We start from the raw sequence: 26,104 nt of genomic DNA, 5'->3' as shown, positions 1-26,104 counted from the left end.
TGCTAAGATCAAGTTAACTTCACTAAAGATCACTATGACCGAAGGACCAAAGAGCACTAGTTTTATGGCGACATGGAACATCAATTTATGGCTTTGAGAGAGGTGATGTTCGTTTACAATTTTGGCGATGAAGAAACTTGTGTTTGGGCGGAGAAACAGAGTACCTGTCAACGTCAGCATGGTTTAGTTATCACGAAATTAGGCCAAAATATATATGTATTCAAGTTTTCGGCTGAAAAGTAGGCCCATTAGTATAGTGGGCTTGGCCACCATCAGTTGCCGGATTCAAACAACAGGGATTACGGCACAAAGACAAAGCCCAACAATAGTTTCCAACAACAAGTCTGAGACCGAACTGAATTTCCGCTGTGTTGACGTTATTATATGTAAATTTACTTTACACAGTTTTCTTTATCTATATAAATTTAAATTTTTATAATATTTTTTGCAATTGAAGAAGTCTGTCAAATTATATTTATTGACTTCTGCCCGTGTTTTTTTTTGCAATATTCGTTTTTTTTTGTTTTTTTAAGTGGAAATTTTATTGATAATGAAAACGAATTTTACAAATAATTAGGACAAACGTGTAACAAGCTGTGTCGCAAGTCCTTTATGAATGGTAAATCTTATCTAATGCACGTGTAACAAATATAATTACAAATAATTAGGACAAACGTGTAAATCTTATTGTATGCTGTATTGACTGAGGTGGTTTTACTTTAGTTTAATTATTTTCATGTTCTGTCAATACAACATACAATATAATGTTGTTTTGTAGTATTTCTTCTTTATTTTGTCTCTGTGTGAGTGTTTTATTTTATCTAATGCAGCGCTATGCAAGTCATGGTATTAGTTAATACATATAACAGTACATTAAGTCTATTCCAAATATATCTCGGCCAGGATTTATCCAAAAATATTGGCAACTAAAACAACATCAGTTCAACCTGTTTATAGAATATTAAGTTCACCTGTTTCCTTGTAATATATAATACAGAGGTTGTAACATGAGGCAAGTGAGCAAGTCATCGAAGTTATATGAAGATTTACCTGGTTTGCAAATCCAACTCCAACCCCAAGGGACAACCTTCCAATAATAAGCATAAGGATATGAACAGCAAACCCAGTAAGACCAGCTCCGATGCAAAAACATACACCACCGCACACCATGGACACCTTCCGCCCATATTTTCGTGTTACATAAGAGGCGAAATAGGATCCAACCAATGTGGCGAGGTATAGAGATGAGGTGAACAAGGTCAGAATCTGACTGTCAAACATACATTATTGATTTGTTGACACGATACCTTCTTCTTTTCGATAAACATCAGGGAAAAATTTCTTCAAGAAAGGAGGCATCGATGTAACTCCACCTACATATAGAATAAGATCGATTACATTGAAGAAATCATAAAAAAAAAATCATAAACAAGATGAACACATAACAGGATTTGTACAATAAACTAACTCACCAGAAATTCCAAGGTCATACCCAAAGAGCATGCCACCAAAGCCAGCTATAATGCATGTGATCACCACGTACCATGTCAACTTCCCAGGGTATTGCTTATGATGATCAGTAGACGAGGATGAGAGAGCCCCACCCGCCATAGTGTACAATCTTCTTAACATATAGGCAGAGGCGGCTCAAGGCAATCGGGGGCCCGAAGCAAAGTCCCAATAAAATTGTTCATCTTATAGATCGATATGATTTGTTTACGTTATTTCATATGAATGCAAACGCTTAGTTTATTTAACAAAAAATTTAGAAGATAACAATTGTTGTAAAAATTGATCCTAACATTTTCATTTTTCTTTCTTGAATAGTCTCTCCCGCAAATTTTTTTTTATAACAAAAAATTTAGAAGATAACAATTATTGTAAAAATTGATCCTAACATTTTCTTTTTTCTTTCTTGAATAATAGTCATTTTTTTTATAAACATTTTTTTTATATAACAAAAATTTAAAAAGATAACAATTATTGTTCTTGAATAGATCCCCACAAACATTTTTTTATAACAAAAAATTTAGAAGGTAACAATTATTGTCAAAATTGATCCTAACATTTTCTTTATTCTTTATTGAATAGTCTTTCCACAAAAAATTTTAATTGAATTTTATTGATAAAAAAAACAAAAATACAAAGTGAAGTAAAAACATAAGAGTGTTGTGAGGGAGATCCTCACATACACAGAGATCTAAAACAAAACACCATAAATACATGAGGAAGAGTGGAAGAATAAAAAAATATCCTACACCTATAACATCGTAGCAGATCATGGCCAAACAACAATGTCACAAACTTGAAATTTCAATAGATTTATTTAACAAAGAATTACACAAGAGAGATAGAGAGATTCTACACTAAATTAAACAATATAGAAAAACCAAATAAGACAAAAGAATGATATAAATAATATTAAAGTGTTGGTTTCAATTTGATAAATTGTCATAGGGTGTTGAAGAAGTTTAATTAGTTATGGAAGCGTGCCTGTTTATTTATTGGAGAAAAGCGAAAATGCTAGGGAAACGAAGGGGTTTAATGAGATTTTATAATTTCCAATTTTCCAATGTAAAACCGTTTATCTAACAGATTAAAATAAATGAAAAATAAATAGTGAGTTTTTTTTTCAATAAAACAATAATGGACTTATGATTGTAGGTGGGCTAGGATATATTGGGTCCCTTGGACTGCGGGCCGGCTGCTTATTTTGCTATAGGGTAGAACCGGCCCTCCCTATGGCTAGAGAAAACTTAAAACTCCAAAATATATGTATATGGAGATAGACTACGTTCAATATTTATAGGCACCATCCAGTGTCCTGTATAAGTTCTTATCAGTTTATGTTGTATTACAACTCCAAGTCTCCAACCACCGCCAAGAATTGGACACTTAAAAACAAATTAATGCTGTCTGTGTGGCGAATTATTTGGAAGAAAACTTGGCTGTGCAAATCCTTGTGTATTTATGTATTTTCGGCTTCATGGGCCATGGATTAAGTTGGGCTGGATTTTAGATATATTTGTTTGGGGCCTTCCCTGGGTTGAGTTGGGAATGACCGGCGATTCTTCTTCCTTATTCGGAGAGGGAGAGAGAGGGTTGGGCAATGCATGGGAAATTTTACTTCAGGGACGCTTTAGCTTTTAGAAGCTAGCTCGCCTTACTTCGAGGAAGCTTATTTGGCAACTCAAAGGCAAGTGAAAACAAGTTTTGCTTAGGTGTCGTTTTCTAGACTTAACATTAGTATGTATGCTTTGTACTCTGAGAATATTCACAGTTACGCCAACCCATATATGTTATCCAACATAAATAGAAAGTTCAATGATACTTTAGACCTTTGCCATTGTTGAAAACTAATAGTGGTTATAATAGGCATGATAGTATAATACTAATTTGAATCCTAAAGCTATACTTCGTTTCACTCTTTGTGAGTTTATCTCTGTATACCTCTGTTTTTAGATCGAAACTTAGATTATCATTTAAGATTTATCTGTATTGAGTAACGAATTGTTCAGGTAGGGAAGACAGCTGACCCTTACTGACTACAATCTCCAACACATTGTCTTATTTATCAGTAGTTCATCAGCGGATAAAATTTGGAGAACCATTTTAAGATTTGATTATTTAGTGGAATACTTTACTTTTCTTTTTGCAAGGTAAGCTAAAAATGTATTAGAAATTGGGAGAGAATGTACAGGGTACAATGAACCACTAGGAAAGCTGCCTATGAGCTTCCCTTACAAAAACGTGGCTATGCTTCAAATCTAAAATAGGTCACCATAGGATCCTCCCATTTATATATGAAAAGGGGTTTTCCTAAAGTAAAACCATACTTGGCCATGGTGTCGGCTACAAAATTAGTTTCCCTCCAAGTCGTGGTCATGGCGATGTTACCTATCTTTTCCTTGCAGAAGTTCCATCTTGACTGAAGCTGCCACGGTAAGGAATTAGCTTTGAAAGCACAAATACCAGAGGTTGAGTCCGACTCAATCCACAGTTGATTCCAGCCCCTTTCCACTGCTATTTCCACACCTTCCACGATTGCCTTGCATTCAGCCATATAGCTTGTTTCTGCTAAAAACCAACACTACTTCATTTGCTGAATTTCTGAAAACACCTCCAATGGCTGTTGGTCCTGGGTTACCGAGAGAGAACCCGTCAGTGTTCAGCTTGAGAATGCTACCTTCGGGAGGGGGGGATTTACAATCTTTAATTCTTGGAGTCCTTCTTAGTCTTGTAGCAACCTGCCAAGTCGTTAAGATGTCACTCTCCTGTGCATTAGAGTATATGGCATATGTAACCCTGTGAAAGTACTGAAGTGTGATGCACCTCCGCTCTTACAATCTGTTTGCAGAAAACAATCGAAGACATGGCATCCTCAAACACCACCTTGTTTTGAGTTTTCCATAACACCATCATGCCACCTATTAAAGCAGCTATCCATAAGTTTCTGATCAAAGGGCTGCAACCCTTCATCATTTCAGCACTGTCTGACAGATTGTTGAAATTTCTGCTGCAGAAAAAACGCCCTCGAATCTAGTTCCATAGTTCCTGCACCAGTGGACAATCCCATAGCAGATGGTTCAAGTCTTCATTCGTATTGTGGCATATGTAACATCTTGAAACTAGTTTGACTCCTTTCTTTTGTACCACATCATCAGTTGCAGCACACTTACAAAGAAGTTTCCACACATTTCCAGCAACTCTAGGGTGGATATAGGAATTCCATAGGTATCGGTACCATCCAACCTTCTGTGTCTTCATTCTGATCACCTCACGAGCAGACTTAACCTTAAAGTTACCTTCAAGATCGGGTACCCACACTCTCCTATCCTCCACAGAGACATCAGGTCTTACAAGATTAGATATTGTGACTCCATTGTTAGCAAGGATGACTGCTAATGTATAGGGGATGTTCCATGTATCACCTTCTATGATAGAGCTGACCTTTGACTTACATGTATTCAGGCTGTATGCTGGGAGTCCTAGCATTGTCTGAATGGATTGATTGTTAATCCATCTATCTCTCGCAAATCGATCTTGTTCCCATTCCCAATGACCCATTGAAAAACAAGTTTTACCTCATTATCATAAAACAAGTTTTTGGGACCAAAAAAGTGTTTTTTTTTGGATAAAAACTATATTTTTTTTAAATAGAGACCAAACGCATTTATTTTTTCAAAAAAATTTTTTTTACTAATAAATGCTTTTTTTGGCAATAAATAAATAGGATCCAAACACCCCATAAACACTAATAACTCTTCTAAACATTTTGAAATCTGCCCAAACCAGAACAAGCAAAGAATTTAAAAGTTTGTGTCCTGATGGAGTTGTTGTGGAGAAGATTATATGGTCACTTATTAGATTGATGCAAGTAGTGTCATAACGACATGTTTTAGGCAAGTATTCGGGTCAGTCAAAGTCAGGAAAATATGTTCTGATACCATAACATTGTACGCTAAGCAATTCAAACCAAAAACCAAATTATCGAAAAAAAAAAGCAATTCAAACCTTGACAAACAATGAAGAATACAAAATACAAACAGAGTTTTGGTGAGAGCAAACTTTACATGTATATATATTGTCTACTTCCCGTGTCAAAGGCCTCACAGCTAGAATTACCAGCATTCAGACGCATCCTTAAGAGGAATGGACTCATTGATATCCATCCTTTTCCATCTACCCACCATGTTTGACATGACTTTGGTAGCTTTGTCATACAGCGCGAAGATTCCTCCAGTGTGTATAAAGAGCACTCTTTTGCCCTCCCACTTCTTAGGATTTTCCCTCATGTCCTTCACGAATCCATATGCCGCCTTTCCACTAAAACATAATGGTCAGTAAATATAAAATTTCAAAACTATCAGTTAGTTGGGTGCCATTATTCTCTCTTAAAACTGCAAAAGAGATAAGATGGATTGTTACCTGTACACAGGATCGAGTATGACTCCTGTTGCTTCAGCCACCTCTTTTATAAAGACCAACTCTTCAGTGCTACTAGAGGCGTATCCAAGGCCCTTTGCCTGTATAAAAGTTTAGAGCTAGAGTTACGTAAACACTTGGATAGCTACCAAAAGACAGTTTCCGGCCTATTCAATACTTGACATGGAAGTTATAAATCGTTCAACCATGGCCTTATTTTGCACATTTTCAGTTACAAGTCAAAAATATTATCTCACGTCTTGTATGTGTAGCAAATCACGCGACTTGAGACCGGCTTGAAGTCCATCAAGTATGCGTTGGGCATATGCATAGCAGTTGTCAGCCTCCTCTCCAACAGAGAACGCTTGAACCTAATATACAGTAAACTTGGGATCAGAATCAGGATATGCACACAAGGTTGTTTTCTAGGACTTTTGTTGCAGATATAACTTGCAAAACATGGTTTGGAGAAAATGGCAAAATCAAGGGTTCCACTTGTTTAGCCCTCTCATTGCCTCAAAGTTACAGCAAACTCAAGTCATGGCAAACCTTCCAGATGTCCAGCAACACCTAAGGAGCGAGAGCTTTAACCTGATAATTTTTTTGTAGTGGAGCATATGCATAGTAAAACAAATACCTCTGCCTTCAATGTACTAAGCCACGATCCTAGTGACAGGCCCACAACTGTCCCTGAACTGAACTTCACAAAAATAAACAATAATCAACTACAGAATGAATCTCTATTAAGATTCAGCAAGTTCAAGATGTGTCATGCTTTATTCATGATCATTTGTTTGCATAGAAACCTGTATGCTAGTACCATATGTTTGTGATAAATGTTATGTATATAGATCCCAACATATTGATAGACATATTTCAAGCCAATATGTTTAGCAAATCATATGGTGTTAAACTGTAAATTAGTACCAAAAATATTCAATAACCTGCCACAAGGAGCAACAATGCTATCAAATGTCATTTCATCAAACTCTGGCTGTTGAAGTTGCTGCTCTATTTCCCGAACTGCTTCAATGTAACCCCTGTAAAACAGTCAGCCTATTATCCGAGATCGACAGTTTGTACAATAAATTTCAAAGCACTACATTACTAAATGGATCACATCTTGTAGATGGCTCTTGTTAAAATTGACTCCTTATATGGTTCCTTACTTCCTTTGTCCTAGAAATTCTTTGTTCTTCAGTCATTTCTCTGTTCTTTAAGTTTTCGTTAACAGCCATATTGATGACAATAGCCAAGTAATAACCACATATAACAATTTTAATTCTTTCAGCATGTTCATCTGTAAAATAACTACTGTTATTAGATATTAAAATGTTGGCTCACCATGTCCCTAATGAATTTGATCCACCAACTGGGATGATATAAGGCCTTCTTCCATTTTTTTCTAGCTGCTTTTTCAATGAGTTCAACAGTCCCTGCAACAGAACAAAGATTGATATATTTGGTTATATCTGTTACACAACTTTTGTTTGGCTAGTCAAGTGTAAATTGTATTAATTAAAGACCTGATATGGATTGAAAATAAATCAGAATTGAAAAATGTGATGTGCTGTGCAAGTATATCACATACCGAGCTCCCGTATTTGGCAAAAGCTTCCCAAGATACTACTTCGACATGTGCTCCCACCAGCCTTTCAATTAGAAGGTTTCCTGCTAAACCTGGATCTCTTTCGGTTTGGGACTGTCATGGATTTGATAAACGAAATTGTCACACATATTCGTAACCAACATGGCTACATACGTTATACCTTAAGCTTGAATGAGCAAACTGTAGACTGACCTCGTACATGCACAATATGAGAAAACAATCTAAGTTCAAATATCTGGCTGCGACAGCAGTGGCGCGACAATGATTGCTTTGCATGCCTCCCATTGTAATAACACAATCTGAGCCATGTGAAACAGCGTCTGCCAACAAGAATTCCAGTTTCCTAGCTTTGTTTCCACTCAACTGAACTCCACAAAGATCTTCTCTCTACGATATCAATATATGCGATTCTGTCACTAAGAAAAGAAGTGACAATATTTTTCCAAGGAACGAAAATTTTACATTGTCATATGCAGTGTGTTTTCACTACAGAAAAGTACAGTACATTATTATGTATTAACCAAGTATTGCCTTGCTACCTTTATATAGACTTCTGTGTTAGCTGGTGTTCCAGGGACGTTCCATTTGTGAATGGGAGTAGGAACCTGCAGCACCAGTTATGAACATAAATATGGATTACACATATAAAATGATTCACCAAGCTGATTATAGTGAGTCCAATATTCTTCCACTGGAATGTGTACAACAAGAATGATGAAATCAGGTAGACATATGTCTGTGTTAAAAAATGGACTAACTAATGAGTTATGCATCGAAGTTTATCCTACATTTTGTTGTGTTGCGCAACAAAATGGAGAAACTATAAAAAAAACATATAAAAGCAGAATGCATGGCAATATTGTGTTAGCATCCCAAGCTGTTTCAATCTCTATTTCTAAAGCACTACTTTGAAGCGAGTACCCACTGTCAAAAACGTTAACAAAACCGTATTCACGATATGCATAGTGGCATAACGAGCCCAATAGAGCGTATAAGACGGTAACGCAATTTTTGATACTGGGTACTTGCTCCTAAGTAATTTGCCTCGTGTGCTTCCAGGCCAGTGGCTTGTTTTAAGTTCAAGACTTTATACGTGACATGAGAACAAAGATTTATAGACTGGAGAAATGAGGACTAACATGTGCGAGTGAGAAGACGTGAGAAGGAATTGGGTTGAGATGAAGGGCCCAACTTGGAGGTTTGTAAGGTCTCATTAATCCCAGAAACCCCTCTTCTACTTTCGCTACTGACTTCGCTACTTCACCCATCTCTCTCTCTCACGCACCAGCCACCAAGTTCTCTCACATTATATCGTACAATTTCTGTTAGACGTCGTCATGATAATAACAACGACATGAAGAAGAAAACCAGATGAATTTCATTGAGATGTCCGCCAACCAAAACAGCTGCCAAAGTGCCAAGCATGGAAGCAATAACGAGGGTATGCATAGGACAAAATTTCTTAAATTTGCATCAGGGCACTCAGTCAAGACGTTATTCGAAGTACTAATAAACAGAATATGAGGGTCCAAAAGACAACTTTTCGCCGTTTGTAGGAAATGGATATAGAGATGATTCACTTTAAAAGACATGAGATCAAAATTCTCTCAATACGGATTTGCACTATACTTGTCATTTCTACATATACAAACACAACCACCATACACTAACAGTCTAACACTAACATATATGACAAATATGGCCAACAACTCGGCATAAAATATTCTTCAGTGACCTCAATCTTCTTCTCTGACGTCAATATGACAAATATGCCTCCACATCTCTGTGGAATTGAATCCAAACCTTACAGAGTTACAGTTCCAACTTTTAATCTACAAATGCTGCATGGTCTATTGCAATGTATATATAAACATATTCAAGCCTGACCCAACCAATTTTCAAACCCATGGACTTCAAATTAGTGTCAAGTTCATAGACCCGGAACCACCAGTGTCCTCACTTATTTAAACCCTAAACCCTACCATCCTCCATTTCCCCCCCCTTCACTCATTTCCTCAAAATGCCACCTAAGAAAAATCGTAGGAGACCAAAGAAGAAAAACCTAACAATTGCAAACCTAAACCCAAGCACCAGCACTAGTACCAGTAGGAACAATGTCCCTAACCCAACCAACATTAACAACTTTGCTTTCCAACCAAATTTCTTCCAAGGCCCATTTATGGATGGTTCAGATGATGATCTACCTTTTGACCCTTACGAGTGTTACGACTACGACACGTATGATGATTACAGTAACCCCTTTGATCCTTCTTACCATAGCTTTGTTATAGAAGGAGATAATGTTGAGAAAAAATCTTCTTTTGCTTTCGAAATGGTCGAAGATCTTGATGCCTATGTGAAAGAAGGAGGGAAAAAAAGATGCCAAGCATTATTTCAATTTCCGTTGGATATCTTTTTAGATATCATTTCAAGACTCCCCATCAAACCCTTAGCGGTTTGCAGGTGCGTGTGTAAGACTTGGCGTACGATAGTTCACCACCCACGTTTCGTTAAAATGCACCATCACAAAGTAACTCAAGTTCAACGACAGCCCCACGCCTTGAACGACACTAGTCTTTTGATTCATGTTAGTGCATATCTTCTGTGTGAACTGAATGACATTTCCAATTTTAGTGAAATTGTGATACTGGAGCCTGAAAAGGATGATAATATTGAGAAGGGGAATCTTGTGAATCCCCCATTTATGCCACCTAAGCTTGATCTTAAGTGCTCTGATCTCAAATACGACGTTGTGGGCTCGTGTAATGGGTTGGTTTGTTTGGCAAGTCCAGTTTTCTGTGATCCAGCTTATGTTTGTAATCCAGTTATTGGAGAGTATATCACTTTGCCATTGTCGAACAAGGGGATGGGTTACCAAATTGCATCTGGGATTGGGTTTGATCAGAGTGCTAATGAGTATAAGGTGGTAAGAACCATATTCGATTTCATGTGTAATCGCGGATTAGAGGCTGAGGTGTATACAATTGGTTCCGGCAAATGGAGAAAACTGGGAAAAATTCCTTACCCTTGTCCTAGGAGAGCAACTCAGGTCTTTGTCGAAGGAGCTCTTCATTGGATGGCATCTGAATATGATGAATCTGAACTCATTATTGCTTTTGATGTGGGAAAAGAGGAGTTCCAAATCATCCAACTGCCTCCTGATTACAACCCAGATAGTGAGAGTTGTGAGGAATGTGAGCTGCAATTAGGGGAACTGGGAGGAAATTTGTGTTTGTTTTCTCATTTGTCTGATGATCGCTGCGAAGTTTGGGTAATGAAGGAATATGGGGTAAGGGACTCTTGGACAAAGGAATATGTCATTTCACGGAAAGTGTCGGGCTTTAGTGACGTGTTCTTTAAGCCTGTAAAATTGATGAAGAATGGAAATATTTTGCTGGTGGTTAATCGTAAAGCTATGGTTTATTATGAACCAACAAGGAAACGTTTTCGGAAGCTCAAGATTAGCCATATTCCACCACAGTTTGATGTGATCACTCATGTGGGGACCTTTATATCACTCAGGGGTATTGTTGAACCAGCAACCAGGTAAGGGAAACAACTTGCTTTTATTGCATGTCTTAGAAGATAAATTGCCAAGACTTCTGTTTAAGCTTGGCTAGCTTAACACATAATTCCTCTTATTATGTTCATTTGCAGCAAGAACTGCGTTAATTCTGGGAGATGGTATGGAACCATGAAGTCGGTTACTTCACGGTAAGTTTTTTGACTCAATTGTTGGTGTTCAATTCTGTATAATATCGCTGTAACTTACTTTACAAATACCTTGTGAATTTTGAGAGTTCTTATTTAATCTGGATTTACTTTGTGCAGCAACCCTGAGTTTGATATAGAAGGTTGGAAGTTGAACGAGCAGTTGAGACGACTTTGGTTTGAAGAACACTGATTATGCCAGTCTCTCATTGCTGTATGTTTCCCACAAGAGTTACATTTTTCTCGTTCCATTTTCGTATAAGAATTGTTCGTGCTTAAATGAGTACTTCTAGATTGACATAGGAAATTGTTATGTATTATAATTCCGTCAGCTTTTGGTTTAGTACGCATCTTTTGTATATATACATTGTAGGTGATAAGTAGAATGCATGTTCTGAATTATGATGTTTAGTGAAACCATTAGGCTAAATGCTGAAGAGCCTCGGCCCTGGCAGTGGCGGGGTTTGACTGGACATCAAGCTGATAGTTTTGGTTTATAAGAATCATTATGTGTTACGTTTTTTTGTTTTTATAGAATATAACCTAATGCTGTAATGGTTTAATTACCATCGATAACTTTGTGAAATTGCTCGATTGTATTACTTGTTATTTATATTTATATATTCATTTGCAGCAGTCTTTTGGGACCAGATGAAGAGTTTAAGAGACTGAAGAGATGATTCATTGGAGCTTTAGTGCCTGAGTGTAGTGTAGTTGGTGATGCAGTGCTTTTGTTTGTGTTCCACTCTGCATATTCCTATGTGATACATGTTTTGTTTGCGCAGTTCAACTTGCACATGAACATTACTAAAAACTGAGTTGTACTGCTATATCTATACAAATATGCAAACCATGCTGCGCATTGGGTTTTTTTTTTTTTTTCTAAAGTCTTAAAATCTTGAAACCGGTACCTCGAGTTCAATAGTTAACATGATTTTTTTGGATTCTAATTGTAATTATGTAGGAAAGGCTCATCTATTTTTTTAATAGGGAATAATTATGTTATTTAAGTGACATTAAAAAGGTTTTTCTAAATTATTAATAAAAGAGAGTTTGTTCTAATATTAGCGAGGGAAATTGGGGATAATTATATAATTTAAGTTATATTAGAGAGGTTTTTCTAAATTATTAATAAATAGGGGGTTTGTTCTAATTTTTGTGAGGGAGGTATTTCGAAATTGAGAAACTATGGAGATTACAAATTGCCTACTCGAAAGTGGAGAGGGGTTCCTAAATACCCGGCTATCATATAGTGTATTTGTAGTTTTGTAGGGATTTTGCATATATATATATTTATGCTTTCAATTATGATGGTAAAACTCCGGATCTTAAATATATTAGGACTAAAAATTATCTTAAATAAGGACCAAATATAAAACAACTCACAACTTCACCTACAAAATAATTTAAAACCTAATCTTTTGTGGATATGATCTACTAACCACAAATAATATTTCTATAAAAATTCAATTTGTTTGATAATTTTTAACATAGGCAAAAGATGATTGCAAAAACTATACATTTTTGGACTGTTAGATATTTTTTTTAAAGTAGACAACAATTTTTATCTAAGTTAGAGGATATCAAACGAGTTGAATTTTTGTAGAGATGTTATTTATGGTTAGTATATCATATGCACAAAAAATTAGGTTTTAAATTATTTTGTAGGTGAAGTTGATATATATATATATGGGTTAGGATAGAGGCACATTCACTGTAGCCACATTCTGGGCACAGTGAATCCACACCATCAATCTGTGGCCAATCCAACAGACATAGTCTATTCTAAATTACCAAATCGAAATAAACGAAATTTCGAAAAAAAAATTTTATGAAATATAAAACAAAAATAAACAAAAAATCGATACTTTCTTCTCCAAAATTAGATCGAGAATTTTCTCTTATCTCCAAAATTCACGAAAGGGGTTCTCTTTTTTTTGTGGTGCTTCTTTCGTTTGAGGTAATTTCTCTATTTCTCATTACCACATCGACTTCTCTATTTAATGCCTTCAAGTATTTAAATCATTGTAATTTTGCTTTTACTCATTTCAAATCTTCCTTTGAGCTTTCAAAGCATAGAACCTTCATTGGTCTCCAGGACCATCAGTAGCATCCGACTCTACTCGTACATTTTGCATATCGATTTTTCAGCCGAGTGAAAGTTTATTACCCGTGATTTTTGCCTATCGATTTTGCATATCGATGAGTGATCCCATTGTGAAGGAAGACTATCCGATCACCGCAGCCTATACTCGACCGATATAAGAGCTACCATAAGTCCATTATGACTACCCTCCATCTCCAGCAGAAAAAAAACAAAACTCTGCAATAGAAAAAAAAAAAAAAACCTAGCCTCCATCTCTAACAATGACTAAGCGGGCAAAGAAGGCAGGTATCGTCGGGAAATATGGTGCCCGTTATGGTGCAAGTTTGCGAAAGCAGATTAAGAAGATGGAAGTTAGTCAGCATGCAAAGTACTTCTGCAAGTTTTGCGGCAAATATGCTGTGAAGAGAAAGGTTGTTGGGATGCTATTAGAGAAAGGAGTACAATCCTGATATAGACTAGCTTGTTTTAATTAGTTTTGCTCTGTTGTTTTGGGATGCTATTAGACTAGCTTGATTTAAGCCGATTACCAAACTTGATATAATCCTATTGAACTGCTGTTGGTGGGTATTAATTGTAAGAGTTGTTTTTTGGATTATTTGACATGTGGTCAGTCATTTTACTGGTGATAGAGTTTTATATTGTTTCCTATTATTCTGAATATAGATTTGAATGTTTTAAGATTATTCAGGAGGCACATCATTTGATTTCTCCCAGTTTTTTGCCTAACATTTCGCCCGCCTTCTTGTCCTTATGTGGCTCCGCCTCAAGCATGTACATGGACATAACTTATGTGGCTCCATCTGCATATAGGGAACACATAGCTTCACAAGTTTCATTAACATACAGCCTGACGGGCAAAGATTTCTGACAGAAAAAATGAAAATTTCTGACAGGTTCCAAAATGAACTTCAAAATAAACTTCACAGAACAAAGTTCTGACAGGTTCCATTTAACATAAGGGCCCCCTTAACATAAACATGACTCTCAGACTAGAAAGAATACCACTGTACGTGAAGGATGACAGCTCTTAATCTAGCTGCCAAAAAATACCAATTGTGGAAGCCACTCTCTATAAATGTTAAATTTCCTTTGGAGAAGACAACCTTATTTATAGCTTCCACAGCTTCATGTTCTAATCTTCTACGCTTCAGTAGCTCAGAAAAAGCTTCCTTTTTTGTTGTCGCAGCTTCCGCCCAGGAATTTAACATCTGATTATAAAAAAAGCTCCCTCTAACACCGAACCGATCTCTAGTAACATTTCAATTCCGCCGAGGCATACACAGATCTGCCGGTTAAACTATTTGAACTTGATGCGCCTTTGAAACTCTCTCCGTAAAACTAGATCCATCGCCAGATAAAAAGCCGCCCAGTTCGGTTAACAAGACACTCAACCAAGTTCGAAGCTCCACTAGGTGGACAAGAGTTATATCGAGGAAAGGTGGGGTAAAGTACGAATCGACCTATCATTAGGAGATGATATTGACCTTAACCCTTTTCTTGCCTCTTTCACCGGATCGAAAGCGTGAAGTTATAAACACACCAAATTTTCGTAAGCCTCCCTCGTCTGCATGATTTCCTTTGTTGATAAAACCAAAACTCACGAATGGAGGGGCATATTTTCTAGCATAGTTTGCTTTATTGATGCCTTTCTGTCTTCACCTTCAAGCAACTGTATTCCACCCATCAGGATTATCTAATTGCATAAGGAATAATGTGTGCATTGAACTTTAAAAGGGAAAATGAGAAAACAAAGTTTCAGACTTTCATAGAAGAACAAGCAGGTGTTGAGCAATAAATTTTCACCGAGCCTGATCATACCATTGCAGCAGTGTCATATAGAAATCAACACTGCCAACATCACATCATGTTCAGTATTGATGTATCATATGATCTAAGCTATGTGGATATTCTTTTCTCTGGGTCCTCTATAAGCCAAATATTAGACATGATTACAGTGTATGTGATAAACAGGTGATGGTAACTATAAAAGTATAGAAATATAATGATGCAGGTCGACCGAAAGTGATCGTATGATCGCTTAGCCAATGCAAGTGTAAAGTAAACAAAAAATCAAAGAAATTAGAGAGACATAAGGTTCAAGAGTTACATTATTGGCAATTAAAGAGATACGGAGTTCTCTTGGAATACCACTGTGAATGATGACAGCTCTTAATCTAGTGCGCAAAATAGGATTTTTATATCTTGGCCTACCTAAGGCAGTTTAAGCTAAAACATCCAAATCAGATTCCAAAATTTGAAAATCTATCAAAACATATTCAAATTCTGATCTAACACACAATACTAACATGCAAATCAACAAACAAACAAACAGTCATGGATTAAGCTAAAAATGTAAAATATACCAACCCACTCGATGTGGCAATGAGAAATAGAGAAATTACCTCGAGCAAAAGAAGTACACAAATCGAAAAGAGAGAACCCACTCGTGAATTTTGGAGAGGAGAGAAAAATTATCGATCTAATTTTGGAGAAGAAGGTTCGATCGATTTTTTTTTATTTATTTCGTTTTTAGTTTAGCAAAATTTGTTTTTTCTGAAATTTCATTTATTTCGATTTGGTAATTTAGAATAGACTATGTCTGTTGGATTGGCCACAGATTGATGGTGTGGATTCACTGTGCCCAGAATGTGGCTACAGTGAATGTGCCTCTATCTCACCCCTATATATATATATATATATATATTTTAAAAGTACATACTTATTTTAAGTTAAAATAAGTACGTAAGTAAAACTTCACCTAAAAAATGAATTCAAACCTAATTTTTTGTGGATATCATCTACTCACCATAAACATCATCTCTACAAAATTTCAACTCATTTGGAAATCTCTAACTTAGGCAAAAGATAATTGTAAAAATACTATTTTCTGGACTGTTAGATTTCTTTTTTAATATGACAACAATTTTTAGCTAGGTTAGAGGTTTCCAAATGAGCTCAAATTTTGTGGAGTTGATCTTTATGGTATGTAGGTAATACCCACAAAAAATTAGAATTGAATTCATTTTCTAGGTGATGTTTTACTTACGTACTTATTTTAACTTTAAAATAAGTATGTACTTCTAAGATCGGGCCTATATATATATCATTCTCTAAAAAGTAGTTACTTAAGTTAACTTTAAAATAAGTATGTACTTCTAAGATCGGGCCTATATATATATCATTCTCTAAAAAGTAGTTACTTAAGTTAACTTTAAAATAAATCCGTAAGTAAAACTTCACCTACAAAATGAATTCAAACCTATTTTTTTGTGGATATAATATACTCAATATTAAGATTATTTCTACAAAATTTCAGCTCATTTGGAAACCTCTAACATTGGCAAAAAATGATTACAAAAACTCAACATTTATGGACCGTTAGATTTCTTTTTAAAGATGTTAACAATTTTTATCCATGTTAGAGATTTTCAAATTAGCTGAAATTTTGAGAAGATAATCATTATGGTGAGTACTTCATAACCACAAAAAATTAGTTTTGAATTCATTTTGTAGGTGAAGTTTTACGTACATACTTATTTTATGTTAACTTAAATAGCTATTTTTTTAAAAAATTATCTGATATATATATATATATATATATATATATATATATATATATATATATATATATATATATATATATATATATATATATATTTAAAACAACCTAACTTCACCTACAAAATGATTTAAAACCCAATCTTTTGTGCATATGATCTACTAACCATAAAGAACATCTCTACAAAAATTCAACTCGTTTAATATCTTCTAACTTAGATAAAAATTGTTGTCCATTTTTGAAAAATATATAACAGTCCAGAAATGTCTAGTTTTTGCAATGACATAATGACTTGAAAATACAACGTACTTTGCAGTTTTTTTATATTAAATACAATGTATTATTTTTCTTGCCTAAAAATAAAACATACTTTCAATTTTTTACAATTGGTACTATCTGTTAAATCGGATTCTACGAAGCTCGATTTAGCCGTTAAAAAGCAATCACGTGACTTGCACAGTTGCACCCACATCTTATTTTCGATTTTCATGTTTTGGAAAATTCAAAGAATGCTTAGGCAGACTTTATTACTTATGTGGCTAAGTTGAATGGTGGACTCGAAGAATTGAAGCACGTACCATAGAATGTTGTGATGAATGTTGATATTTTTCAAAAATGGACAATAATTTTTAGCTAAGTTAGAAGATATCAAACGAGTTGAATTTTTGCAGAGATGTTTTTTATGGTTAGTAGATCATATGCACAAAATATTAGGTTTTAAATCATTTTGTAGGTGAAGTTGCGGCTGTTTTAAATCATATATATATATATATATATATATAGTAATTCTCTAAAAAGTAACTACTTAAGTTAACATAAAATAAGTATGTAAAATAAGTTGGAGTTAATTTATAGTAGCTTTTAGACATTTCTTACAAATTTCTCATCTTTGTTACGTGCACCATGGGATTTGCGACCTACCGAAGTCATGTTATAGTAGTTGCCAAGTCAAATTTTACCCACAACTATTTCCAATCTCTTTGCAAGCATATTCCATATCTTCTAAAATGGCGAAACACTCAGCCAGAACGGACCCAGAGTTTCGTCGAGGGTATTCAAGCTAAGTCGGAAATTCAACAACGATTTTTTTTTAGTGTTATGTAAAATAAATAAATACATAAAAATTAATTAGTATAAACATATGATTTCAAAAAGCAAAATGATACCCGCGAGAAATTGAATTGAGAATTCGAGATGGTTTGATAAATGAATATGAGAAAATGTCCAAGTAATAGATAAAGTAATTGATAAATCGAAAATATTTGAGAAGTTTACTAGAAAAAAAAAAAAAATGAATTATTCATTGGAGTAAAAGTAAAAGTGTGGACTTGGCCTACGTTACAGTCTTACAGAGTCCATAATCCAAAATGTTAAAAATCATTAACTAATGAGCCTTTTTTTTTTTTTTTTTTTAGCTAAATACTAATGGGTTAAGTTAAATATTAAACATTTAAGCCCACTATTTTTTTTTATTTTTTTTTTGAGAAACTTGAGGGTATTCACTTGAATACCCTGCCTATACACTGGGTCCGCCTATGCACTCAACAATATAATTTGTATGGAGTCCAATATTTTTGCACACCACACCAACAAATTCACATATGCAATTTCTAAACACAAATCCATAGTCAAAATGTCAAAAATCCATAGTAAAAAACCCCTATATTTCTTAGCAAAACACCACCAACATTAAACTTAATAACATCATTATTTGCTTATGTAAAGAGTTTATGTTACTCCGCGTCATCCGTTTAAAAATTGTCTACACGTTAGGTTTAAGATTCATCCACACGTGAGGGGCACGCTGAGATTATAATCCCATATTGTATATCTAAAGTCATGCAATAATATATAAAACAAGAAATTTGTCAAATACCCAATTTTGGGAAAAATGAAGTCTAGAGGACACGGTTTTTTATGAGTAACTCACAAGGACAAATTTTGGAGAAAAGTAACTCATGAACCCACTATTTCAAAATTAGTAACTCTCAAGGACAAAATAAGTTGGCCCTGCCTTTTTACATTTTTTTAAATGTCAATTATATCCTTCCGTGAAAATAACCCTCTAGGACAAATGACCCGGATTTAAAATAAATATTTTCCGATTTTACCCTTTTTGTCATTTTACTATGAACAATGAGTGTTCATACCTTCTGCTGGTGTATGAACAATGATTGTTCATATCCAAATAGGTGAATGTACTTTATACAATATATTGATTGTTCATAGTCCTTCATACCAAAAGGACTGTGAACATTCAATGTTCATACCCAATCAATATCCATACCCAAAGACTGAACATTGAATGTTCATACCCAAAGGACCAAGGACTATGAACATCGAATGTTCATACCTCATTGAATGTTCATACCCAAGGACTATGAACATTCAATGTTCATACTAAATACACCGGGTCGTTTCGTCTGGGCCGGGAAGTTAATTATTTTGCATTAGGGATATACTTGACATTTCATTTATCCGATCCATTTTTATTTAACGTCAAAAGTATACTTGATCTTTCATCTACCTGGTCTTTATGAGTTACAAAAATAAAAAAGTGTCCTTGATAGTTACTTTTTCAACATTTTTGTCCATGAGAATTACTCTCTATATATACAAATTTAGAATTATGCTACTTATCACCAATTTGTTTTAAATTGGTTTGCCATATTGAATAATATGTGTTTTTGAATTGTGTAAACATAAAAACACTTTGGTGTTTATGAATCTTTGATGACGTGGAATGCATTGTCCAACAAACAACACAATCAATTAAGTCTTGTCTTCTAATGTTGATGCTTAATTACAAACAAGACCCTTGCTTTGGAGCACAGTACAAAATATCCTGATATATTCCGATATTTGGAGATATCTATCCATATTCCAGAAAAAGATATATAAATATCACGATATGTTCAGAGATATATAAACAATGTCAAATATCTTCAAAGAGGGGGATATATCCACGATACATATCCAGAAATTGAATATCGATAAATACCCATATCCTGATATTTTGTACTATGCTTTGGAGTGTTCTGAAACGTCTGCAGTAGATGATGATCTTTGAATAGGGACAGAGGAGACAGATAGACGTTTCAGCGATATTTTTACAGGTATTTTCAGACAGTTTCACAAAAAGACCAAACAAAGATATATTAGAAGAGTCCTGATGGAGAGATCGATCTCTCTTCGAGAAGGAGCGCACATGATTGACAACCGTTAGATCACATTCTAATCTCATCTGAAAAAGAAAACAAATACTTGACTGTGACGTGCCTGACAATGTCAAGATAAAGTGAGAAATAAAACAATTTAAAATGGAAAAAACATAAAAATAAAGGACAGAGACTTTGGCCCTCGTCTTCTTTGCTTCGTCTCTTTTCCAAAGCTGAAAATTTTGGACTACAAATCGATATGTCGCCAAAATATTTCGTTTTTTAACCAATCTGAAATTGAAATATTTGATATTTCGCAGCCGAATATTGATATAATTTCAAACCGATATATATCAGGTTTTCTGATATATCAATATATATCAACCGATATATCCGATTTTAACCGCCGACTTTGATCGATGTTTGACTAATTTTTTATTATTTTTTTGATGTTTCCGATATATATCGCTATATACCGACGATATTTTCTGATATATTCACACATTTTTTTACCAATCAACAAAAAAGATATATCATCCGATATTTAGACATTTCCGATATATTTCATTTTTTGAAGGGTTTGAAATATCGCCTAATTTCGAAATATTAGGCCTTGCTCTTCTCAACTTTTATTCCCGTTACAATCCGATGTTGAACAGTAAATTAAGACCGAGATTATTAAGACTTTATCACTGTGCAGTTTAAGCGCTAATCGGGAACAAGTCGCTCCAAGAGTTTATAGCGATTAATCGGATTAGTCGGAATTAATCGCCTTAGTTAACCTAAAATACATATGTCACATATAAGTGATATAACAACCTAAAACAAAATAAAGTAAAAACTATAAGCCTGAGTGGTGGAGTGCTAGCTGGTCTAAGAGTTTTATTTGGTGGTTTTTCACTTTTTTCAGCTTTTGATTATTTTTCCTCAGTGAAGCGAAATGTTTTTTGTGGGCTTTTCTTTTTTGGGTTTTTTTGTAGACTTAAATTTAATAAAAAAACAAACAAAACCTATAAACCTATTAATCAACGCTTTTTTTATACTAATTTTCCGATTAATCGTTGATTAAGCGGAAGAAATCGCCGCTTTATGGTACCCGCTCAAACTCAGATCAGCCATCAATATATATGAAATCACGACAATTGTTCGCTAATTTACTTGATCGAACTAATACCTTCAATAATATTAATCGGCGCATAAGCGCTATGCGCCCCTCGACCGATCCGATCAAGAAAAAAATTAGAGGTCTGAGCGGGTGCCATAAAACAGGCGATTTCTTCCGCTTAATTGACGATTAATCGGAAAATCAGTGTAAAAAAAGCGTCGATTAATAGGTTTATAGGTTTTGTTTGTTTTTTTTTTAAAATTTAAGTCTACAAAAAAACCCAAAAAAGAAAAGTCCACAAAAAACATTTCGCTTCACCGAGGAAAAATAATCAAAACTGTAAAAAGTGAAAAACCACCAAATAAAATTTTTAGACCAGCTAGCACTCCACCACTCAGGCTTATAGTTTTTTGACTTTATTTTGTTTTAGGTTGTTATATCACTTATATGTGACATATGTATTTTAGGTTAACTAAGGCGATTAATTCCGATTAATCCCCAATTAATTGCAATTAATTTGATTAATCGCTATAAGCTCTTCGAGCGACTTGCTCCCGATTAGCGCTTAAACTGCACAGTGATAAGGTCTTAATAATCTCGGTCTTAATTTACTGTTCAACATCGGATTGTAACGGGAATAAAAGTTGAGAAGAATGAGGCAATAAAAGTTGAGAAGAGCAAGGCCTAATATTTCAAAATCGGGCGATATTTCAGACCATTCAAAAAATGAAATATATCGGACGATATATTTTTTTGTTGATTGGTAAAAAAAATGTGTTAATATATCAGGAAATATCATCAATATATAGTGATATATATCGAAATATCGAAAAAATAATAAAAATTAGTCAAACATCGGGTCAAAGTTGGCGGTCAAAATTGTATATATCGGTCGATATATATCGATATATCGAAAAACCCGATATATATTAGTTTGAAATTATATCAATATTCGATCGTGAAATATCGAATATTTCAATTTCGATTGCTTAAAAATGAAATATCTTGACGACATATCGATTTGTCGTCCGAAATTTTCGGCCTTGGAAAAGAGACGGCAAAGAAGAGGAGGGCCAAAGTCTCTATCCTTTATTTTTAGGCTAAATCTATGGTGCAATGTGTCGTATGGTGTCTTTGTCAAATCTGGGCCACTCATACCAAGGGGTGCGTGTGTATTGCATGACAAAAAGTAATCGATCCAAAGGTTCACATTACATGCGCATTCATACATCTCAAGACTAAAGAAGTGCTCTTTTTTTAAGCTAAATCTATGGTGCACAAAATATGGTGTCTTTGTCAAATCTGGGCCACTCGGATTAAAAGCGGAAGAAATCGCCCGCTTTATGGTACCGCTCAAACTCGGATCGACCATCAATATATATGAAATCACGACAAACCGTTAAGCTAATTTACTTGATCGAACTAATACCTTCAATAATATTAATCGGCGATAAAGCTATATGCCTCGACCGATCCGATCAAGAAAAAAATTAGAGGTCTGAGCGGGTGCCATAAAACAGGCGATTTCTTCCGCTTAATCGACGATTAATCGGAAAATCAGTGTAAAAAAAGCGTCGATTAATAGGTTTATAGGTTTTGTTTGTTTTTTTAAAAATTTAAGTCTACAAAAAAACCCAAAAAAGAAAAGTCCACAAAAAACATTTCGCTTCACCGAGGAAAAATAATCAAAACTGTAAAAAGTGAAAAACCACCAAATAAAATTTTTAGACCAGCTAGCACTCCACCACTCAGGCTTATAGTTTTTTGACTTTATTTTGTTTTAGGTTGTTATATCACTTATATGTGACATATGTATTTTAGGTTAACTAAGGCGATTAATTCCGATTAATCCCCAATTAATTGCAATTAATTTGATTAATCGCTATAAACTCTTTAACTTGCTCCCCGATTAAGCTTAAACCGCATGATGATAAGGTCTTAATAATCTCGGTCTTAATTTACTGTTCAACATCGGATTGTAACGGGAATAAAAGTTGAGAAGAATGAGGCAATAAAAGTTGAGAAGAGCAAGGCCTAATATTTCAAAATCGGGCGATATTTCAGACCATTCAAAAAATGAAATATATCGAAAATGTCTATATATCGGACGATATATTTTTTTTTGTTGATTGGTAAAAAAAATGTGTCAATATATTAGGAAATATCATCAATATATAGTGATATATATCAGAAATATCATAAAAATAATAAAAAATTAGTCAAACATCGGTCAAAGTTGGCGGTCAAAATTGGATATATCGGTCGATATATATCGATATATCAGAAAACCCGATATATATTAGTTTGAAATTATATCAATATTCGACTGTGAAATATCGAATATTTCAATTTCAGATTGCTTAAAAAATGAAATATCTTGACGACATATCGATTTGTCGTCCGAAATTTTCGGCCTTGGAAAAGAGACGAAGCAAAGAAGAGGAGGGCCAAAGTCTCTATCCTTTATTTTTAGGCTAAATCTATGGTGCACAGGTCGTATGGTGTGCTGTCAAATCTGGGCCACTCATACCAAGGGGTGCGTGTGTATTGCATGACAAAAGTACTGATCCAAAGGTCTACATTACCTGCGCACCATACATCTCGCGCACTAAAGAAGTGCTTTTTTAGGCTAAATCTATGGTGCACAGGTCGTATGGTGTGCTCTTATTTTTATGTTTTTTTCCTTTTTAAATTGTTTTGTTTCTCACTTTAACTTGACATCGCAGGCACGTCACAGTCAAACATTTGTTTTCTTTTTCAGATGAGATTAGATTCTGATCTAACGGTTGTCAATTATGTGCGCTCCTTCTCGAGGAGAGATCTCTCCTCATCAGGACTCATATTAGAATACGAAGAGAGAGAAAAAGAATAAGAATATAGCCGTAGTCTTAGCTGTGAAACTTAATGTTTTGATTTTCAAAAGTCGGCACCGTCTTAAAAGTTAAAACTCGTTAAGTACTTGGTTAGCTAGCCCATTTGCTGCTGCCAAACCTATGAATGACATTAAGGGTGGAATTTGAGCCGAGGGCTCGGAGCTCGGCTTGGGCTTGGCTCGTTTAAGCTCGGCTCGAGCTCGCTCGTTTACTATATGAGCCGAGCTTGAACTCAAATAAAAGCTCGTGTAACAAATGAGCTTGATGAAACTCGGCTCGTTTAGTTCAAATAGCATATTTATAGTGTAAAATAACCGAGGGCTCGGAGCTCGGCTTGGGCTTGGCTCGTTTAAGCTCGGCTCGAGCTCGCTCGTTTACTATATGAGCCGAGCTCGAGCTCAATTTAAAGCTCGTGTAATTAGCGAGCCGAGCTTGAGTATGGTAAAGCTCGGCTTGTTTAGCTCGAATTCCACCCTTAAATGACATGATGAAAACGAGCTACATTGAATTTTTTTGAGATGATGGGAAAGAATAGTATTTCGTCTGAAAAGAGAAGACAGCTTTGATTCCCCATCAGATTTACCTACTATTACACCCTCCTCTCTATAGGCCTGAAATATTCTGGCCTGATGAGCTTTCTTTCTTGTTGGCTAATTTTTTTATCCTATCACGGAGTTGAGTTTTGTTTTTTTGACAAGAAATGAGGACTTGGACTGATTCCATGTAGTGAGAAATAAGCACAAACCAATGTTTTTACTTTTTTTACCTTTCACACCAGCTAAAAAGCAACTAGAATATGAACAGATCTGGGCTACCACGACAGTATCTCTATAGGGATGAGTGTTCGGATCCAACGGTCCGAAAATAAAAAACAAATCCATATTCTCTCTCTTCTTTTTTGTTTTTGATTTGTTGTTTTTAATTTTCGGACCGTTGGATCTCGAATCCAACAGTCTCAGCTGGGCTGGCGTCCCTATAAAGATATTTTCGGGATAGACGAACTCATATGAAAATTACTTTAATTTCCATTTAATGCCATGTCAATGACGCACAGAGCCTTGAGTTACTGTATACCAATTTGACCTGGGAGTTTGTCTACCCCGAGGATATCCTCATAGGGACGCCAGCCGAGACCGTTGTCCGAAAATAAAAAACAAACCCATATTCTCTCTCTTCCTTTTTGTTTTTGATTTTCAGACCGTTGAATTTCGGATCCAACGGTCTCGGAACACTCATCCCTATAGGGATATTCTTGTGGTAGCCCAGATCTTTGACTTGGTATAATATTTTGCTGATCTGTCATGGATAGTTTTACCTCTCATCTCCATTTTTTTGCTCTTTTTTTTCCTTCTTGTATAACAACCAATCATGACTTAATCAATTTAGTAAATTTGGTCGATATCCTGACTAGCTACAACTCGAAAACTATAACTTACTCAACATAAAAAAAACAAAAAAATCACAAAATTAGGGAAAATTTTGGTACTATAGAGCCCAAATGAGGACTAATAACTTGAGCGTTATTTCAGTTGCAATGCCAAAGATTACCAGAACGGTGTTGATAATTTTAAATTGTTTTGGGTTCACTTGGTCACAACCACATTATTGACATTGAATACTATTGCATTTGCATGGTAAAACACATTTACACAATGATGATAAAAAAAAAAATTACCGTTGTGTAAAAGGAAGGCATATACAGGGAACTTCTCTCTGCTGATTGTGCAGAGAAGTATATATATATATAATTAAAAACCAAAATTGCATAGACTTCATGGGCTTTTGTTTATCATAATAAGAAACAAAGACGTTGTTGGTTTGTGAGAACTTGACACGGCAGTGAGCAGACTTTTGAAGTCTCCACACTCACAAGTCACTTAGTTGGACTTGTCGCGAGGAAGTTCTAGAAATATAATAACAAAAATTCTATATGAACAAACTCTTTTGAACAAACTGACGTGGCACTCATCAAACAGTAATGCGTGTGTATTGCTCCAAAAAAATACTGCAATTAAAATCTCTCTGCTTGCTACGTCAGTTAATTCTCAAGAGTTTGT

General features: G+C 35.0%; 2 protein-coding genes and 1 pseudogene across 3 annotated transcripts; 1 reads left to right on the top strand and 2 right to left on the bottom strand.

Annotated features, from left to right (window-relative positions):
• Window positions 1–926: 926 nt before the first annotated feature.
• On the bottom strand, window positions 927–1,611 carry LOC147521220 (sugar transport protein MST8 pseudogene; annotated as a pseudogene).
• Window positions 1,612–5,425: 3,814 nt separating this feature from the next.
• On the bottom strand, window positions 5,426–8,844 carry LOC147521219 (D-cysteine desulfhydrase 1, mitochondrial-like). The gene is made up of 10 exons (XM_086599002.1): window positions 8,674–8,844; window positions 8,074–8,139; window positions 7,727–7,921; window positions 7,517–7,627; window positions 7,270–7,361; window positions 6,870–6,965; window positions 6,563–6,620; window positions 6,183–6,296; window positions 5,929–6,026; window positions 5,426–5,826 (listed from the first exon to the last, which is right to left on the bottom strand). Exons 1-10 carry the CDS (start codon window positions 8,800–8,802, stop codon window positions 5,622–5,624), a joined length of 1,164 nt encoding a protein of 387 aa, XP_086455128.1. The 5' UTR covers window positions 8,803–8,844; the 3' UTR covers window positions 5,426–5,621.
• A 634-nt stretch (window positions 8,845–9,478) lies between these two features.
• Window positions 9,479–12,195, top strand: LOC147521218 (F-box protein At3g07870-like). 2 transcript variants are annotated; one of them, XM_086598907.1, is made up of 4 exons: window positions 9,479–11,080; window positions 11,192–11,248; window positions 11,366–11,459; window positions 11,880–12,195. In XM_086598907.1, exons 1-3 carry the CDS (start codon window positions 9,555–9,557, stop codon window positions 11,436–11,438), a joined length of 1,656 nt encoding a protein of 551 aa, XP_086455033.1. In that variant the 5' UTR covers window positions 9,479–9,554; the 3' UTR covers window positions 11,439–11,459; window positions 11,880–12,195. The 2 variants fall into 2 exon arrangements, with proteins under 2 accessions (XP_086455033.1, XP_086455069.1); XM_086598943.1 differs by having other exon boundaries at window positions 11,883–12,017.
• Window positions 12,196–26,104: the final 13,909 nt, after the last annotated feature.

The sequence above is a fragment of the Coptis chinensis genome, chromosome 1 (assembly GCF_015680905.1).
Source record: "Coptis chinensis isolate HL-2020 chromosome 1, ASM1568090v1, whole genome shotgun sequence".
Lineage (NCBI taxonomy): Eukaryota > Viridiplantae > Streptophyta > Magnoliopsida > Ranunculales > Ranunculaceae > Coptis > Coptis chinensis.
The sequence above is the reverse complement of the archived record's forward strand: the minus strand, read 5'-3'. Positions and strand labels throughout refer to the sequence as shown.

Bases quoted from the DNA above. Each gene is read 5' to 3' on its own strand.
- LOC147521219 (XM_086599002.1), bottom strand. From the start codon at position 8,802: ATGGGTGAAGTAGCGAAGTCAGTAGCGAAAGTAGAAGAGGGGTTTCTG. The intron at 7,628-7,726 runs GTCAGTCTACAG...AATCCATGACAG, and splicing joins TCATATTGTGCATGTACGAG to TCCCAAACCGAAAGAGATCC. The intron at 6,621-6,869 runs GTTATTGAATAT...TGTGAAGTTCAG, and splicing joins ATTGTTGCTCCTTGTGGCAG to TTCAGGGACAGTTGTGGGCC.
- LOC147521218 (XM_086598907.1), top strand. From the start codon at position 9,555: ATGCCACCTAAGAAAAATCGTAGGAGACCAAAGAAGAAAAACCTAACA. The intron at 11,081-11,191 runs GTAAGGGAAACA...GTTCATTTGCAG, and splicing joins ATTGTTGAACCAGCAACCAG to CAAGAACTGCGTTAATTCTG. The intron at 11,249-11,365 runs GTAAGTTTTTTG...TACTTTGTGCAG, and splicing joins ATGAAGTCGGTTACTTCACG to CAACCCTGAGTTTGATATAG.